This window comes from Gekko japonicus, unplaced genomic scaffold (assembly GCF_001447785.1).
Source record: "Gekko japonicus isolate JY-2015 unplaced genomic scaffold, Gekko_japonicus_V1.1 scaffold2476, whole genome shotgun sequence".
Lineage (NCBI taxonomy): Eukaryota > Metazoa > Chordata > Lepidosauria > Squamata > Gekkonidae > Gekko > Gekko japonicus.
Window position 1 is genome coordinate 180,456 of NW_015168119.1, and position 17,735 is coordinate 198,190.

General features: G+C 40.4%; 1 protein-coding gene across 1 annotated transcript in view; it reads right to left on the reverse strand.

The window, feature by feature from the left end:
• ALK (anaplastic lymphoma receptor tyrosine kinase) overlaps positions 1-17,735 on the reverse strand; it is a gene marked incomplete at its 5' end in the record, with an annotated part of 125,632 nt that overhangs the window by 52,670 nt on the left and 55,227 nt on the right. Inside the window, 5 exon segments of the mRNA XM_015414879.1 lie at positions 2,202-2,354; positions 3,965-4,066; positions 7,259-7,441; positions 12,464-12,608; positions 13,843-13,974. Of these exon segments, the coding sequence (XP_015270365.1) occupies positions 2,202-2,354; positions 3,965-4,066; positions 7,259-7,441; positions 12,464-12,608; positions 13,843-13,974 (715 nt within the window).

Consider the following 17,735-nt stretch of genomic DNA (forward strand, 5'->3'; position numbering starts at 1 on the left):
AGAGTATTCTTCTTTGGATGTATGATCCAGCCCTGTTTACAAGTTACAGTGAATTCATGTACAGAATGTGTACAGTGTATACTTAATCATTCTTTGTATGTGCATTGAGTAACTCTCATGTTACAGTAAGCACATGTACAGTGGAATGTGTGATACAAACCAAACACTTATCCAAGTACTGGTCTTGGTTTTCATTAGTGAAGTGAAAGTGCACTAGCTCTTTCTTATAACTCTGGATTGGGAAATTCCTGAAGATTTGGGGGTGGAGTCTGGAGAAGGCAGAGGTTGAGAAGAAAGAAGAAGAAGAAGAGTTGGTTTTTACACCCAGCTTTTCACTAGCCAAAGTAGTCTCAGAGAGGCTTACAATCACCTTCCCTTCCTCTCCCCACAACACCCTCTGATGTACGTAGGGCTGAAGAGAGCTCTGAGAGAACTGTGACTGGCCCAAGGTCACCCAGCTGGCTTCATGTGGAGGAGTAGGGAATCATAACCTGTTCTCCAGATTAGAGTCCGCCACTCTTAACCACTAAACCAAACTGGCTCTCACTGAGGTATAATGAGACAGACCTCATTGGACCTCACTGGGGTTTAATGAGATAGAGTCCACCCTCCAAAGGAGCCATTTTCTCCAGGGGAACTGACCTCTGTAGTCTGGTGAGCAGCTGTAATTCTGGGAGATCTCCAGATGCCCACTGGAGGTTGGCAACCCTATTACAAACTGATGTAAACATATACAGGCAGGATGTATGTGCATTCACTGTAACATGTGAACAGGGTTGAAATGGAAGCCACATACACACACTTAACTTTGGTATATTGTAAAGACCATATAGACTAAAAAATGGAAGGAACATACACACACTTGGTATATTGTAAAGACCATATAGACTAATTAAGGTGTTAATTATTGGTGCCTCTGCACATGTTATATTTTAGGATACATCAAATTTTAAAAAAACAGTCAATACCTGAACATGTGATGTTTGAAAGCAAGTGTGTCATATAAGTAGGCTTGTCAGAGAGCTGCGTCTGTTTCCTGTCAAGTGTACATTTCACAACAAGAAACCTGAATCTGCACTGAAGAGATAAAGCAGCCCTCTGCATCATTACAATTAGCTACCAAGGAAAACGTGACGAATAGGAAATGCACTTTTGGTGAAATCAAAACAAAGTGTATAACATTTTGTAGGCTGCCTACTTCATGTTAATGGTTTCCTTCAGCGTTTCCTATGCCACATAGTAAAGGAGGAATAGCTATTTTCCCTACTTTTACTCCAATGCAGAGCACTCGTGCTCTGGGAAGCAGAACACTCCTTGTACTGAGGGCAGATTCAAGAATGGAACAGGACTGGGTGGATGGCTGTGCAGATTATGGGATGAGTGGCAGCGTGGGCAGTTGCTGGTTCCCTGCTTGACATAAGACTGGCCACAGCCCGATGCAGGGAGTCCTCCCTGGACAAATAATTCTTTCTGGCGAGAATGTATTTATTGAAAAAATATTCCACAGTCCTTTCCCTCACTCTGCTATAGCACTGACTCACATTCAAGATGAAACTGACAGATGCTTTGATTTCTGGCCCTGCTAATTTTAACATTTTCTCTCTTCCAGTTTTTTTTTTACAGCTTTGCTTTCATATCCATTGAGTGCCCCTCTTAATTTCCTGACAGAAAACCTTCTGTTTCAATGGCTTGCTCTTAATTGAGGAAAGTGGAACAATGAGCCATTGGAGGTCACAGATCCAGGAAAGCTGATTACAGCAAAGGTTCACTTGCATTTTTGTGCAATGCAAAGACAACAGATGGGACAAATGGGAAGGGATGAGACAAAATAGGATGGCAAAAGGCACTGCATTATCTCCTGAACTTATCAGAACATAAGAGTTCATAGGCAGAAACTAATTTGATCAGATATATTATGAAGTGAGTTGAGAGTGGCAGATATGCTCTTAAGGTTGTGACCATATTCTGAGCTGCAGGGAACTTTTACCTAACCTAATTCAGGTAGCAAGTTATATGCACTCTTATATTGAAAATTATCATGTAATTGCCTGAGGCTCTGTATTGTACTGTTCTTGATACAATGATTTACCAGCCTTTCAGAGAGTTCTTGCTGATATAAACCATCTTATAGACATGAAACTGCAACACACACAGAATGCCACATGAGACACAAAGATGACCTATCCTGTCAATTCTCTTACCTATGCAAGAGTCGCCATCATCAGCCAACATATACCCATGAGCACAACTGCAAATAATTTCTAGGGTCTTCGGATCCACATGGCACATGTCACTATAACAGTGGCTACAATTCACATGCAGCCTAATGTCAACTTCTCCATGTCCTTCTGTCACTAGGGAATATGCAGAGGGAAAAGTTACTTATTTGCATAGGAATTGCAAGTTAAAAATTCACATAAGACAATGTACATAAAGGACAAAAATGGGCTAATACCAAACCACCAGCTGAGCATCCCATGTTCTCTACACATGGTTGTAATGTTTAAGCTTGCACATGTCCTCTCACTGTAGGATGTACATGCTGTCTCAATATCAGGAGCCCACCTATGAATGGTTTCTACCACCAATATTTCATGCATGTGCACAGAATAGAAAGTGCACCCCATCCCATGTTGTCTTGTTTGAAGCTGCGTATCAGTCCTGCTAACTATATTGAATTAGAGACTGAAATACTGCAAATTACTATACTCACTGGGAAAATAATTTTCTATTGGGTTGTAGATAAGCGATTATACAATATTTAAGAGATGTTCACCACACCGTCTCAAAAAAAATTAAAACACAGAAAAATCTGATGAGAAAACAGCAAAAAACAACAACAAAACCACAAAATTAAAATAATGATTTCCAAAGGTCAAAGCAAAATATTAAATATTTCCAATAATAAACAGGGATGGGAAAAAAATAAAAAGACATTAAAATAATCAAAACAGGCAAACCAAATTTTGCATCAGGCAAACAGCTGTGTGGAGAGATTTCCTGCGGGCACAGGAGAAAAAGGCCTGTCCATGGTGGCTGACCACCTCTGTTCTGAAGGTGGGCCCACCCAGAGCAGGGCTCTAAAGACTATCTTAAGTGTCAAGCAGGCCCATATGACAGCAGGTAGTCCTTTCGTGTGCTAGTCCTAGACCTTTTGAGAGTGTTACAATCCCGGGTTCATCAGGTCAAACTGAACTATGTTTCAAACAGGTTATTTTAAACTTTGGACAGATCCTCAACCATTGAACATACCCAATGGACAAATGAAATCAGGAGGAAAGAGGTGCCTCTGAGCAGGCAAACTCCGGCCTCCCCCTGAAAAAAACTACAGAAGATAATGGCAATCTACTCTCACCTCTGGGAAGCAGAAACATGTTGTTGTAGGGGTTTTTTAAAAATGTTTCACACATATGTTTCAATGATTTTTTTTTTAAAAAGCCTCAAACTAGATAGCTAAAAAATGAGTGTAAAACAGAAAGGAACACTCCATTATTTAGAGCCTGGAGGAACATGGCACAGCTTCTTAAAGAATACCCAAAGCACTAAAAATTATAGATTATTTCTTTAAAGGTAAGAAACTGGAATTATGGCAACAAATGGGCAACTGGTATGATCTTTTATCAATAGCAGTCTCTTGGCTATGAAACCCTTTGCCCATGACTTCAGGGTTAGATACAGGCACATTGGGATGAGGACTGGGAATTGGAAAGGGTCTGTGAAGTAGACAGGGAATGTATGTGTGCATTGTTCTGGAAATTTCTGGAAAGCTATGCTAGGACGGAATCAAGGTCTACCTTTCTTTTTAAGTATGAGTATTGTTTTCCTAGGAGCCCTCACCATGTGAATTTTGGGGAACATACAGCCTTCTCCAGGATACAAGATACCTATATTCGGCACTTCTTTCTCCAAACTCAAAGTTTTTTGCAAATACATAATGAAAATCATTCCCTGGTGATGAAAATACCTTTTAAAGCTGGGGTATACAATGAACCATATTTGCTATTAATAAAAGATACACCATCCTCTCCATCCATCTCTGGATCATTAAGTTCTGCTGCATTGCCACCTAGAGATAACAGGAAAATACCTTAGAATATTGTTATATTGCTGAATTAAAAACATAAATAAAAGAATAATGAAGCATTTGGGGGCACCTTAAAGAACAACAAATATTGTCTGCTGTAAGCTTTCATGGGCCAGAGACTGCTTTGTCAGATACTGGAGTGGTCAAATGTATATGTCCCAAGTCTCTATTAGATTAATTTTATTTTTTGTCCAAGTGAGTTCAGAAGGCACAAAAGACAGCAGAAAGTGCATTATAGTACTATGCAGAACACAAATATAGAATCAAGTCAAGTGAACAGAAGATTCAGTTAGCGTGGGTGTGAACCACTTCCAGCCAACTTACTCTGTTTCTTTTCTTGCATAGATACTGTTTTAAAATAGGCCAAACAGATAAGCCTCTGAGCAAAAGAATAAGGACATAAATCACACATTTAAGATGGTAACAGATGCCCTTGAGAACACATTTCCTTCTTCCAGGACCACTTATGGCAGATTTCAAGATCATCTCCAGAAAGGTTCAAGTGGGCATACAGTGTGAAGCTGCTGAACTGGAATTCATCAGCAAATTTTACTCTATGGAACCTGGGATTCAATAAAGGTTCCATAGATTGGCTCGCTCAGTACAGAAAGGAAGTGTCCATCTTCAGGTGTTGTTGATCTTGCCATACCTATTCATCCCCAGTGGGGGTGCAGCTGATAAAATGGACTCTGACCCATGAATGTTTATGCAATATAGTTGTGTCCCAAGATTCTTTTGCTGCAACAGGCTAACATGGCAACCACAATGGAATTTGTCACCCCAGGAGGCAAAAGAATGATGCTAATAATCTCCATGGCAAAATATGGAGCACCTGACAGAGAATTCATCTGGCAAATTCAATTGAGACTGTAGTGGATCAAAGCTTAGTGTGCCTCTAGGCTTTCACTTCCAAGGATCCAAGTTTAATAAGACTTGCGGTATTAATGAAGCACTGAGCACGAAAAATTACAATTTGGGGAGTGCTACACAATAAATCTCCACATAGTCATTTGGTTGAAAGATTGAAAAAGTCAAGCCTTTATACAACGATTGCAATAACCAGATTGCTTTTCTTTTTTGTTCCATCTGGTCACGGAGACCCATCTAAAATAGAGGAATATAGATTCTCATAACCATTCTGAGGTGGTGACAAATATTATGGAGCCACCACAAGGTCATAACATTCAGACTCTGGCTTATTACTACATATGGTACAAATTCCTTTCTCATCACCAGTTCCTATGTTTATGTAAGCTGCCCTGAGCCTGCCTCGGCGGGGAGGGCAGGGTATAAATCAAATAAATAAATAGATAAATATTGCTGCCCAATCTAAGCAAACACTCCACCAATCCTCAAATCACTATTTTATTCTACTTTGAGGAAAGTTAGAAAATTGAAAAAAAATTACATCTGCAAACTTAAATAATCACATGTTATTTAGAGGCAGTACACATTAATATATATAACAGTTAAGTTAGGTTTCAACCATGAAGAATTTGCTTTCTTGCAACAAAAGGTAGGGTTATATGGCCCTTTTGAGGTTGCAATGGATGTGATGAAGACACCATAAAGTGATCTTGTTTTGATATGGTGACAGGTCATCTGAATGCCTTGGCAATTCTTAGCATTGTGTTGAGAACCAATTTGCCAGGTTTTGGTTTAAACATGACTTTGCATTTTTCAGGATGTGGCAAGTACAATTTAAACATAATTCCAAGATGTGTCACAGCATTCAAAACAAAGTCACCTGATGATTACTTCAACACAGCCAGCCCCATACCCATCTGTTCCATGGTGTAGTAAAAAAGGAAACTAGTTATTTTAAATGCAGGAGACCACCCACGGATGAGAAGATGTGGGATGGGAAAAGAGATTAACAACAGACACTGGTGCATTTAACCTTTTAAAGGTTACTGTTGATTGGAGTCTAGCCCCTAAGAACAGCATTTTAGTGTCTGCTGGCTCTAAGGCCTGTGGTGCTAGCTGATCTGGCAAAATATCAGACATTAGCAAGGGAGCCAAGAACTGGCTAAGAAGACTGAGTTACTTGTCTTTCACATTTTGTATGTTAGTGGCAGGGCAGCGTGCTCATGACAGAAATACTTTCATGCAATAAAGCACAGTAAATGGCTCCTATTTTTCTACATTGGTCAGAAACAAAAATTTCAACACATGATTATCATGATTCACAATTCACAGTAGGATTTTGAAGGCTTACAAGCATGTCCACATGATAGGAATTCCCACAATGTAGGTGGCTTAGGGTTATTTTTGCCCAGTATTCTTCCATGTGGATTGTGCCATCTGCATTAACAGCCACTTTAAGTAGTAAGTGTAACAGCAGAGTTTGGAAGAGTTGCACATCCAGTTTCTGAGATCTAGTGTAATAAATTAGTGCCAGCCAAGCCACAAAAAAACCCCAAGCCATGTGGACATGCCCTCAGTTTTCAGAATATGAAATCTAGGATTGTTTTGCTGCTGATAGTATTTGACTACAGGGTAAATTACATTATGTACACCTATAGTTGAAAGGCAACATATACACAGGGGGTCCAGAATTCTGCATAAACCTTTTTTCCCCACCAGAGACTGAAAGTGGAAAATCATGTCTTAAATAAATCAGATAAATGAATATAAATTGTGTTTTTCACTGCTGGTTTCAAAACGTGTTTATGGCATAATTTTGAACTTTTTAAAAAAGATCAGGGATATAGATGAAGTACAGGAAGAAACATATGAGAATTTTGGGACGGCAATGAGAGTAATTAACTATAAAGGCTGCAGACATCCTCCCTTACTGAGCACCGGAAGCTCATTGCATTATATCCGCCCTGATATTTGACCTTTAGGCTGGAACTATCAATGCATTTAAACTCTTTCTCCATAGCCACGAGGGCTAAAAACTTTTATTTTCCAAATAAAACCACTGGGATGCTCAGGATTCAACCCTAAAAGGATCCATCCTAGCAAAGAATAGCCAAATGGGTACATTCATGGCCATGCAGATTCTTAACCCCCATCCTGCATAAATACAATGGATTGTATAGCATTCAAATAATTGGATATAGGTATAGATATAGGCATGTCAGCTATAGGAAATTTTTGTTTCAGATTTACTTTGAGCATTAATACTAGGGGAGGGGAAGGGACACCTTGAACACGAAGCCACTTTACCTATATATCCTCCGCCTCCTCCACCTGAGGAGCACCCCCCTCCACCCCCTCCGAAACCCCCTCTTGTCTCCCACCCCCACTTCTTCGTGGCCTGGGGGCAGGATTTTCCACCGGTAGCGCCTTCCAGCAAGGACTTTCCCGACCAGAGGAAGGAAGTGTTATCATTCCAGCCACCTCCACCACCTGCAGTTTAACAGAAGGAAAAGCAGCTCACATAAGTTCCGGTTGCATCTCAAAATCCAGACCCCAGCACTCCAAAGACACATCCCCAATAGCATGGTTGTGACATAGGGTTCCTAACAAAGACTGGAAAAGTGCAGGGATTTAGTTGAGTAAGGACCTTGGGGAATATCTGCAATACAAATGCAAGCAAGATGCAAATGCAAATGGGTCTAAGTGTCAGAACCAAGAAATCCTGGGAGGAGTTAGGAGGAGGACTAAAAATTCTCTGCTGGAAATCCATTTATCCCAGAGAGTTAAATGTCTCAGGAATCTGTGGAGGAAAAGAAACTCAATGACACTTAAACGTGTTCATATTTGTAGTATAAGCATTTGCAGACCAGACGTGCCCTTGACCTCTAATGCTGGGGAGTTAATACAGTGCCAGTTAACAGAAGGTCAATATGGCAAATCCTGTGACCCTTCTCTTCTTCCCAGCACAAGCAGCTGGACAAACCAGAACTGCACTGCAGAATGGCAGGAAAATTGAAACACAGAATTCATGGAGGAAAGTTAAAGCAGTTTACATGAAGTATTTGCTGGATACTGTCAGCCCCTCTGGCCAGTATTAGTAGAAGAGGCAACAGACCATATTTCACACAACATGAAATGTCGTTGAGCTCATGCTCCATCTTCTGTCTGTACTCCCTCAGACATCCTGAGGCAGCCATTCGGATAAATGCAGAGAGGCAGAAGACCTTTCTCTATCCAAACAGTACCACCATCAGAATCTACTGTAGACAGCTGAGAGGGCACGGGACCAACTAAAATATTTTCCAGGTAAGCAAGACTGAGTGGTGGAGGAGTGGGCATCACGTACCACAGATATAGTGTCATGTACAGACACTGGCAAAATCTAACCCCACTTGACATTTATTTACTTTTTAAACATTTATTGAGAACATACATAATCCCTTATTTCTCCCAGACAACTGGGACTCAAGGTCTGTGTAAATCTGATGCCCGAATTGAGCATCTGTACCACACATGGCATTGTCTGCGAGGTCAAGAGGCTACATCTGCTTTGTCATCATGCAAAGACTCTCACTGGCTCAGAGAATATATGGTCTTGGCCCACAATCATTGGCTTCTCATTGTGTGCTTTAAATTTTTACCATGGCAAGGCCAAAGACAGAGTGCTGGCATTAGCCATGTATTGTTAAATTTGTTTGCTCAGTCAAAATGATGAATGAGCTGTTGGTGCTATTCATCCATTCATCTGTCCACTGTAGGCACTTACATACGCCAGGCTCGAAAGATCTTCCATTTATACTAGCTGTTTACAGCATGCAGGCGAGCTTCTCTCCTGTTCAAGCATTTGAATCTTGTATGAAGGTGAAAAAGTGTGATCCTGATTAAGCACTTTCTGATCCAAAGTGCCACCTACATGTCTGCTGGCCCTCAGGTGGCTTAATGTCTCATACTAGAGTGTGCTCCTGCATGTGGACAGGCAGTGTGATGAGTCTGTTTGAAGACTTTAAAAGTCCAGCTGTCTTCATAATCCCAAAGTTTGGCTATATTCAGGCACCACAATCAGGGGCAGATCTCCTATGAAACTAATAAAGCTTAAGCTTCAGGGCCCCTAATCCTGGAGAGGCCCTGAAGCAACTTTTTTTTTTAATGAGGGAATTCTTCAACAAAATTGATGACTTTTTTAAAGTGTTTGTTATTAAAATAAGGCTATTATAGTGACAATCATAAACCAATGGGTTGAAGTACTTAATACTGACCTTAGAATATGCTCTAATAGTCGTTTCATATGGCCTCAAAATGCCCCTGAAATTGATCAAATTTCAAAATTTTCTTGGGGGCTTGTAGCACCCGAACCCACAGCTGTATGGGCTCACTGAGCTCACTAGAATCTACTAGTAGCCTACATTTTGACAACTGGATCCTCAAATCCCTTGTTGGTGCATGGCTTAATAGTTCTACAGCACATCCCTTAGCCAATCAGAACCATAAAAAAGACATCTGAATTCTCAGTTCCCTTTGGACTTTGTTGGATGTTGCTGGTTGAGAAGGCCCCCCCCCTAACAGTTCAGGCTTTAGGGTCCCAAAAATTTAGGTCTGCCACTGAAACTGTTTGTACAAATGGTGGGTTGAGCAAACCCAGCTGAATCTGAGGACTGGATGTCACAGGGGCACTTTTAAACACTTTTTGAACTAATTGTTGTTTATTGTGATGTCTGAATTTACACGCCAAAGTTTGTTGAAGAGTACTACTTCTTTCAGTTGCCTAGCCATACGGACGGCAGTGGGGAAATCTTCCCTGAGAGGCTAGAAACGGATGAACTTTGGTTTACACACAAATCAGAAGTTGTTACTTGTGTCTGATAAACCACAGGTTATTGAGACTTCTAAATGCATTCTCAGAATGACTCATCACCTTAAATATATGCATCCTAATCACACTTTTGTGAATTAAATACCTTTATCTCTTCATCAGTGGGGAAGTGATGCATAGAGAAACATGCTCTGTGTTGCTCCCCACACGGCTCTTATAAAATCTTTATTCATTTGACTCACAGGTCACCATTTCTTGCTGTTCCTCTGTAATCTGATAGCTTTCTATATTGTTTGTACTACGTGTAGTATTTGCTTCTTCCTCAGGGTGCCTGATTCCCATTTTTTTGAGTAGACAAGGTGGCTTTTAAAATAACATCCAATTTGCATATGACTGTGCATGTGCAACCTCGTTACTTTGCATGGATTTGCAAAATTGGAACAAGGGAGAAAACTCTTTGAAAATAAGACTCCGAAAGGGACTATGAAATAAGCACTAGTGCTAACATCAGAATTAACAAGGAAACAAAGCTGAAAAGAGGCCTGTTCATAAGATTAGGAAATAGGTATATGTACGCAAAATAGGGACTCAAAAATGAAAAATAAGGAACCTGGAGAAGGTGAAGAGTGCAAGCAGTGACCACTGTGCAAAGTGTCAACAATATTTCTGCAAATTACCACTGCTGGTATGTAAGGACATATTAACAAAGTCGGTGTTTCCTTTTTTCCTGCTAATAGTAATCTTATTACTATATTTAAATAGAACATAGATCAAATATTAGACATGTAAATGAATAGCAGCGGATATCAGAAAAAAACACTGAATAGTGTGGAGCTCTGGGAGTGTTCACAGGATTATGCAATCTGAAATAATGCAGAATAACTAATATTCCTTTTCACTACTTTCACAATCATTACCAAAGATTGTCATGATTAATTGGATGCTTCACCTAACAATAATCATATAACTGCCATGTTGAGAGATTTGCACTGGATGCTCTCCTGTTTCAGGGCACAGTTCAAAGTGCTGGTTGTTTCCTTTAAGGCTTTAAATTATTTGGGGCTGGGGTACCTGAAGGGCACTCTGCTCCTGTCCCAGCCAACCCATTAGTTAAGGTATTCCTCCAAAGCCCTGCTCTCTGCCCCTGTCAGCAAAAGTGAGGTGGGTGGCAGCTAGGGAGAAGGTTTTCCCAGTGGTTGTCTCTGGAGTACCTTCTCCCTTGAGGCCCACCTGGCACCTAACCTAGTGTCATTTAGATGTTAGGCCAAAGCATTTATCTTTATCCAGGTTTTTACTTCTCTATTGCTTTTGCTGGTTGTTTTATTACGTAAACTACTGCTTTTATGACTACTATTTTAACTTCTTGAACGACTTGTAGCTGTTTTTATTCTGTTTGTGCTGTTTATGCCCTTTCATGTAGGGTTGACAACTCTGGATTGGGAAATACCTGGCGATTTTGAGGGTGGTGCCTGGAAAGGATGTGGTCTGGGGAGGTGAGGGACCTAGGCGGGGTCGAATGCCATAGAGTCCACCCTCTAAAGGAGCCATTTTCTCCAGGGGAACTGATCTTGGTTGTCTGGAGATCAATTGTAATAGTGGGATCTCCCCAGGTGCCATCTCAAGGTTGGCAACCCTACCTTTTAAGGAAGTTTTATGGACAGTTTTCTGACTGTTTTATGATTGTACATGTTGTGTTTTATTCATTTTTAAACTTTGTTATCTGCTTTGAGCAGGACTCTAGAAAGGCAGCATATAAATCTCCTAAACAAATGAATGGATAACAGCAACTATAACCTGGACTTGAGTAAGTACAATTAAGGTAGTTAACAAATGAGAGTATGAATAGATTTCCCCATTTAAAAATAAAGCATGTTGCAGCAGCACAATCTTATCTTAAATTTCAGGTGCATGCACAGGACCCTACCCCTGTATTTTAGATTAGCCTGTGATTACTACTACCTTATGTTTCCATACAGGCTGTGCCCCATAATAATATTTAACAAGAGTAAAAATCTACAGTTTAACTAGTTCACTTATGAGCATGAAGGGACAGATATGTGCTGTAAAGTGGGACTAACTGACCTTAAATCTATGTCCTGTTTGATATTAATTTATATTCAAGAATTAGGCTAAACTGCAGAGTTTCAAAAGTGTTACTAAAGATCTTTTTTGAGGGAAAGCCCTCTTTGAATAATAGGTCAAAAGTCATGGTTTTAATCATTCTTAACTCCTCCATTACAACAAACATTTGTTCAAAGTCTAAATAAGGAGCTTGTTTTAAAGAAGACTTATGAATATTTGTTATCTGGTCAAGGTGACACAACGAGTCTGTGACACAGCAGGAAAATAAAGTCACAGCTGTGGACTCCGCATTCATACTTTTAACTCATGAGCTGTTCTTCTTCGCTAATGACGGTGTTTTTTGATCCAAATAAATTATATAGATGAATAGGGGAGATGGGCAGATGGAACTTTTGGGGGGAATAAGTTATCTCTGAAGCAGCTTCCATGCTAAAAAGACAAACTGGATCGTAACTGTGCAACAACTTGTTTCTTTGACAACAAGAAATGATGCTACACAAACACTAAACAAACTCTACCCACACGATATTGCTTTTCTGGCTTACAGCTGATGGCTTTTATCAACTGTCTCTTTATGGCAAGGGCAAAATAATTTGAACGAAGCAGTGATTATTCCTTACCTGCCGCTCCTGGTTTTCCACTGACTCCTGGGACACTTGTATCATTCTCCAGCCTTTCTGGGTGAACTGTATATGCTTTTGCCCTGTAGGCCCTGCCACCTCCTCCTGCTGCAATGATCAAGGGCACTGGCTTTCCATTCTCCATCTTAACAAGTTGAATTGAGAAATGAAGCTGGATTTTAGCTGTGTTAGACATGCAAACAACACATTCGTCCCCCCTGCGCTACACAATGCAAACTCTTAGGATTGTTGAGCAGTCCAAATTACTATTGCATTATTTACGTCCTCGTATTCAAAAGAGACCCCTAGTTCTACCATCTAATGTACTAGTGAAAGCAGCAATATCCAGCAATGGAATACACTCAGGACTGCTGCTGGCCTCTGTGACCTCTGAGAGTGTATCTATTAGAGAGCAATAGTCCTCTACCACTCAGTGTGTGGCACCCAATAACCTGGGTAACAGAGCATTACCTTATGGCTAAGTAACCCTGGGACACAATTCCACCCTCAACCACATGGAATCTATGGTACAAAGTAGGCAGTCCCTGGCATGCATGCTAACAGCAGCACTCTGCCCAAGCAACCACAGCACTGGCAATACTTCTGGGGCTGGCAGTGCAGGAGAAGACAATAAGCATGGATTACGTCTGTCATTGCCTCCCAGACCTGCACAGCCACCAGCCAAGTCCAAGATGAATAGCTGAGGTACCAGCAGCATTGTTGGGGCTTGGTTTGCTTCATGCATGTCTGGCAAAGTACAACTATCATCAACAAAGCACAACTCATTTTGTTTGTTGGCACACCTAACGTTTTCACAGGTACATGCTCCCTTTTTTGGACAAAAAAAAATTACCTATCCCTGCTGTAAAGCATCTGGTGCTAAAGTCCCGGGGTCTGTGTTATAGGAAAGCATAGACATTCTTTGCATTTGGAAAACTAAGTAATGTGCATTGAAACATTTTAAATCCCAAGTAAAGCCACAAGTCTAACAAGGTAACAAGTGGATGTGTACCATCTTCAACCTCTAAGCAGGCACAGACTGAACTGTGTGTGTTATCAGTACACCAGGCATTATCTTTCCTGCCGGAGCATTTCCTGGAGGCATGGCCTCTCAAACAACAAAAAGCCGTCATTTTTCTATTTTGAGATGCATAATGTAGGTATGATAACAGGCAAATTTAGATTTTTTTTAAAAAAAAGGGAAATATCAAAAGTCTTGGATAGCATGTGATCCAATTAAAATGCTCATGAGAAGGCCAAATTCATATTTCCTGCCATTCTATCCTCAAAAGAATGAGCTGGAGGGAGAGTCAATACACCAAGTCCATTCAGGTGGAAGGATGTAGCTTAAGATCTGTACAGGCTGTAATTGTGTGTACCTTAAATATATAAGTTGCTCCTCCACCGCCACCACCTCCTCCTGCCCATTCATGGATGGTCTTATTTGCTGTAATTTCCTCTTCAACCACATTATTCTCACCAATGCAGACTTTCTGTATGATGTGGTTGGTCTGCAGATGAAAGAACAGGTCCAGGTTCAGAGAGCAAGAATGGGATTCTGTATGCACCAAGGGCCATAATAGTTGCAGCACAGGAGATCCATGAATATATATCCCTTTCCCATTTATTAATTAAAATGAATCCATACTGCCTTTCCTTACAAAATAGCAGACTCTCCATGTCTTTATTTCAAAATAGCTGTGTGAGGCAACTAATTTGACATTAAAAAGTGACTAATAGGAAAGAATATTTAACCTTTTCCTCCAGCACTAAATTACCTTCTCCTTTGGGGCCATTAGCAGTGCTGAGGAAACATATGTTTGTAATGGAAGGATTGGCAGCCCTCTGGGAGCATGTAGAGCGCTCTACTGTCCCAAACCCTGCACTTCCAACTGGGCTATCTTTCTCTGACCCCAATTAAGAGTTTGAAACCTTTGAAAAACTGCCACCAGCTGGCCCTTCTTAGGCAAGCAGCACACCTTATTCTTATATTTATATACACAAAGTGGCCTCCACACGACATGGCCTTTTCCAATTGGAGAAACAGCAGGAAGTTCAGCCATATTGGATAGACTGTCTCAAGAGCTCCAGAGAAGAGCTGTCAGAGAAGTCTAAGCTCTAATAAGTTCTAATAAGCTCTAAACCATCTCCTGTCTCTCACCCCACAAACTACTAAGAGAGTTTCCCAGTGGTGTGAAGTCTTGTACCTAGGACTGACTGGCAAATGTGCCATTTTAGTCCATGAAAGAAAAAGTTATGACAATCACCAGAAGTAATGCAAAAAAAATTCAAAACCAAGTAGCTGCGGACATTTTGTTAATGGAGACAGGTTATTGTACATTTACACCCAAGGGATTGTCTGGCAAGAAAGGAGATTCTCCTATCAAGCTTTAGCATCCAGACAATTAGCATATCACTTAAAATAAACAGATTGTAACTGAGATATCAGTTACAAAGGAAATCTCACATTTACTTACCAATGAACAAGTTTTGTGATAAAGAGCGGTGGGGGGGGCACAAAAAGGCTTGACCAACTTAAGATGGCAGCTAATGAAGCCTAGGGTTCTTTCCGTTATCTAAGAGATGCTAACAGCAGCTTGTGGTATATGTATGCTAGACTGGGGATATAGTGTGGGAAGAATTAAGTACCCCTTCCTTTAGCTCTGCTTCCCTGATAAAATCAGAAGCTCCACACGTTTTGAAGTAAAAAAAAATCCTCAAAATTTGATCACAGATCTCCCACATCACGTCAGCTTGCCTCTAATATAAAAGTTTACCAACTACAACCCTCTTGTGTCTTCTAACTTTTCCCCTCCTTGTAGTATTTACAAGCAGTGGGGCACAGAATTGTTGTTACTGTGCCAGTTGGGAAAGGAATGATAATGGACTAAGAGCTCAATGAAGAAGAACCGACACTCTTGCTCTGCTTAGTAGATTCAGGGCTAATGTGCTGCTTAATGTAACCATTTCAAAGTGAATTTGGTGCTCATAAAGTGTTAGGCTGACAGTCCCATAAACTGATGGCATATTTTTATCTGTGAAGAAGATTATTGGGGGGGAAATCCCTCTTTCCTGCCAATAATGGTTTTGCCTTCATACAGATTTCAAGGGATTCTTCAATAAAAAATTAATTATTGGAACCATCTCACAGGTTGGGAAACGAAGACACAAATCTGGGGGGAGGAGAGGTCACTAGCAGAGCCCAGAATACTGGTGTGCTTCTTTGCCTATTTGCACATCCTTCCTTCCCTTGACAGTGATGTTCACCCAAATGTACCCTGTATGTGAGCTTGGCTGGGCTGCAGAGCCCAGCAGTGATTCCATACCTTGCCCCATGCAGGGCAAAGGATAACAAATTCATTACTGGAAGTTGATTAACAACGTGCCCAATAAAATGACAAAGAAGATGTTCTGGGTAAATGGGTCTATATCATTGTTTCCCTGGGAGCTTTTGGGTCTCTGAGTAATCTTAGGTTTCTAGGATACAGCACACGTCTAACAGCAGAAGGATATGGTGCAGCATCAGCTGATGTCGACACCTTTCACTCCAGATCTTATTCAGATGATGGCATAATATAAGATTGATTCAGGTTTTGTTTTTTAAATAACAGCATACAATCTGCACTGCTGGATCAAACAGAAGGTCTATCCAATCTATCACTATGCCTTTAAATACTGTAGCTAGTCATTGCACATACCATGAAGCACAACCAACAGAATGCTTCCATGTTGCCTCAAACAGAGTGCTTTTTGGCAAGTCAGTTCACCTGCCAAACATCAAGGTCTGTCAGCACAAAAGAAACTGTGTAATGGAGTAGCAGGCACACCTTAAACATGTAAATGTATATAAATATATCAGACTGAGAACATCTCCAAAAAAATATAACAAACCTCCAAAGGGGCACCACTTCAATCACTAATAACCTTGCTATTGTGGGTTATTAGTGATGGAACTAGTGCTCCTTTACAGGTTTGATATTATTTTGTTGGAGATGTTTTCAGTCTGATATGATATTTATATAAATTTACATGTTTAAGGTGTGTCTGCTACTCCATCACACAGTTTCTTTTGTGTTGACAGTTTCTTACTGTGTATTTTCCCTTTCATTTTTGGCTGAAACATCAAGGTCTGGCTACACGAACATGTATACCATGTTGTCTCTGCACATGATGCACTGGCAATTGAATGTGAGAATTGGTGCCAATGAAAAGTATGGGGCTTGACTTTATGGAGGGAAATGTAAAATGTTCACATCATATCAATGCTGGCTCATTCACCGATCTAAGCCTTTATTTGGTGTGTAGTTATCCAGTAATGTATATACACATTAGGCCTTAGTATCAGGACTGCCGCTGTTAACTATGCTCTAGTAAGCAGATTTTGAAGACTGTTTGGAAACTTCAGTTGATACAGAGTATGGCAACTACACTTATATACTTACAGGCAACTGGAAACACATTTCCCCAGTACTAAAAAAACTCAGTGCCATTCAGTTTGCTTCTGGGCATAATTCAAAGTTCTGCTTTTGACCTATAAAGCCCCATATAATCTGAGGCCAGGGTACTGTAAGGTTCTCTTGGTCCCATATGAGCCTGCTCAACAGTATCTTAATTAAAAGCCCTTCTCTGTGTACCATTTGAGGTCAGGCAAGGAGCTGCTGTGGATAAAGTGGTATCCTTGTAATGGAAATTTAAGTTCATGTTGCACCTGCAATACTATTTTTTTACGTACAAAGTAAAGTTGGTACTTTTAATAATATCTGATTAAAAGGTGAATTTTAAAACTACCATTTTGTTGTAAATTGGATATTCTTTTTACTATTTTTAGATTTGTAAGTAACCCTTGGGTGATTTTTTTATTGGGGGAGTAGAAATACTTTAACAAACAATAAATATGACAGGTAACTATCTCCATTAGTGTTTTTCAGACCTTGGATTCTCTCACAATTTATAGAAGGGAGTTAATTGCAGGGTCAGAAAGAAGCGATCTCCTTAATGCAACTCATTTGGATGATATTAACTAAATCCAGGTCTGCATTAAGATACTTTTACTTGGAAGTACTTTACAAGGAGAAGAGACCCTGATCAATTTGGTCCTAAATTCATACTATATAAAAAGTTACGCTTGTCGAGCATGAGGAGGCTTCCACAGCCGGTCCCCAGAAGGCTGTATGTGCCATAACCCCCCCCCCCCAAAACCACTTAATAACTCTAATTCACAACTGGAAAAGGGATGGTTAATCAAATGACTTAGTGGAGTGATCCAGAGAAA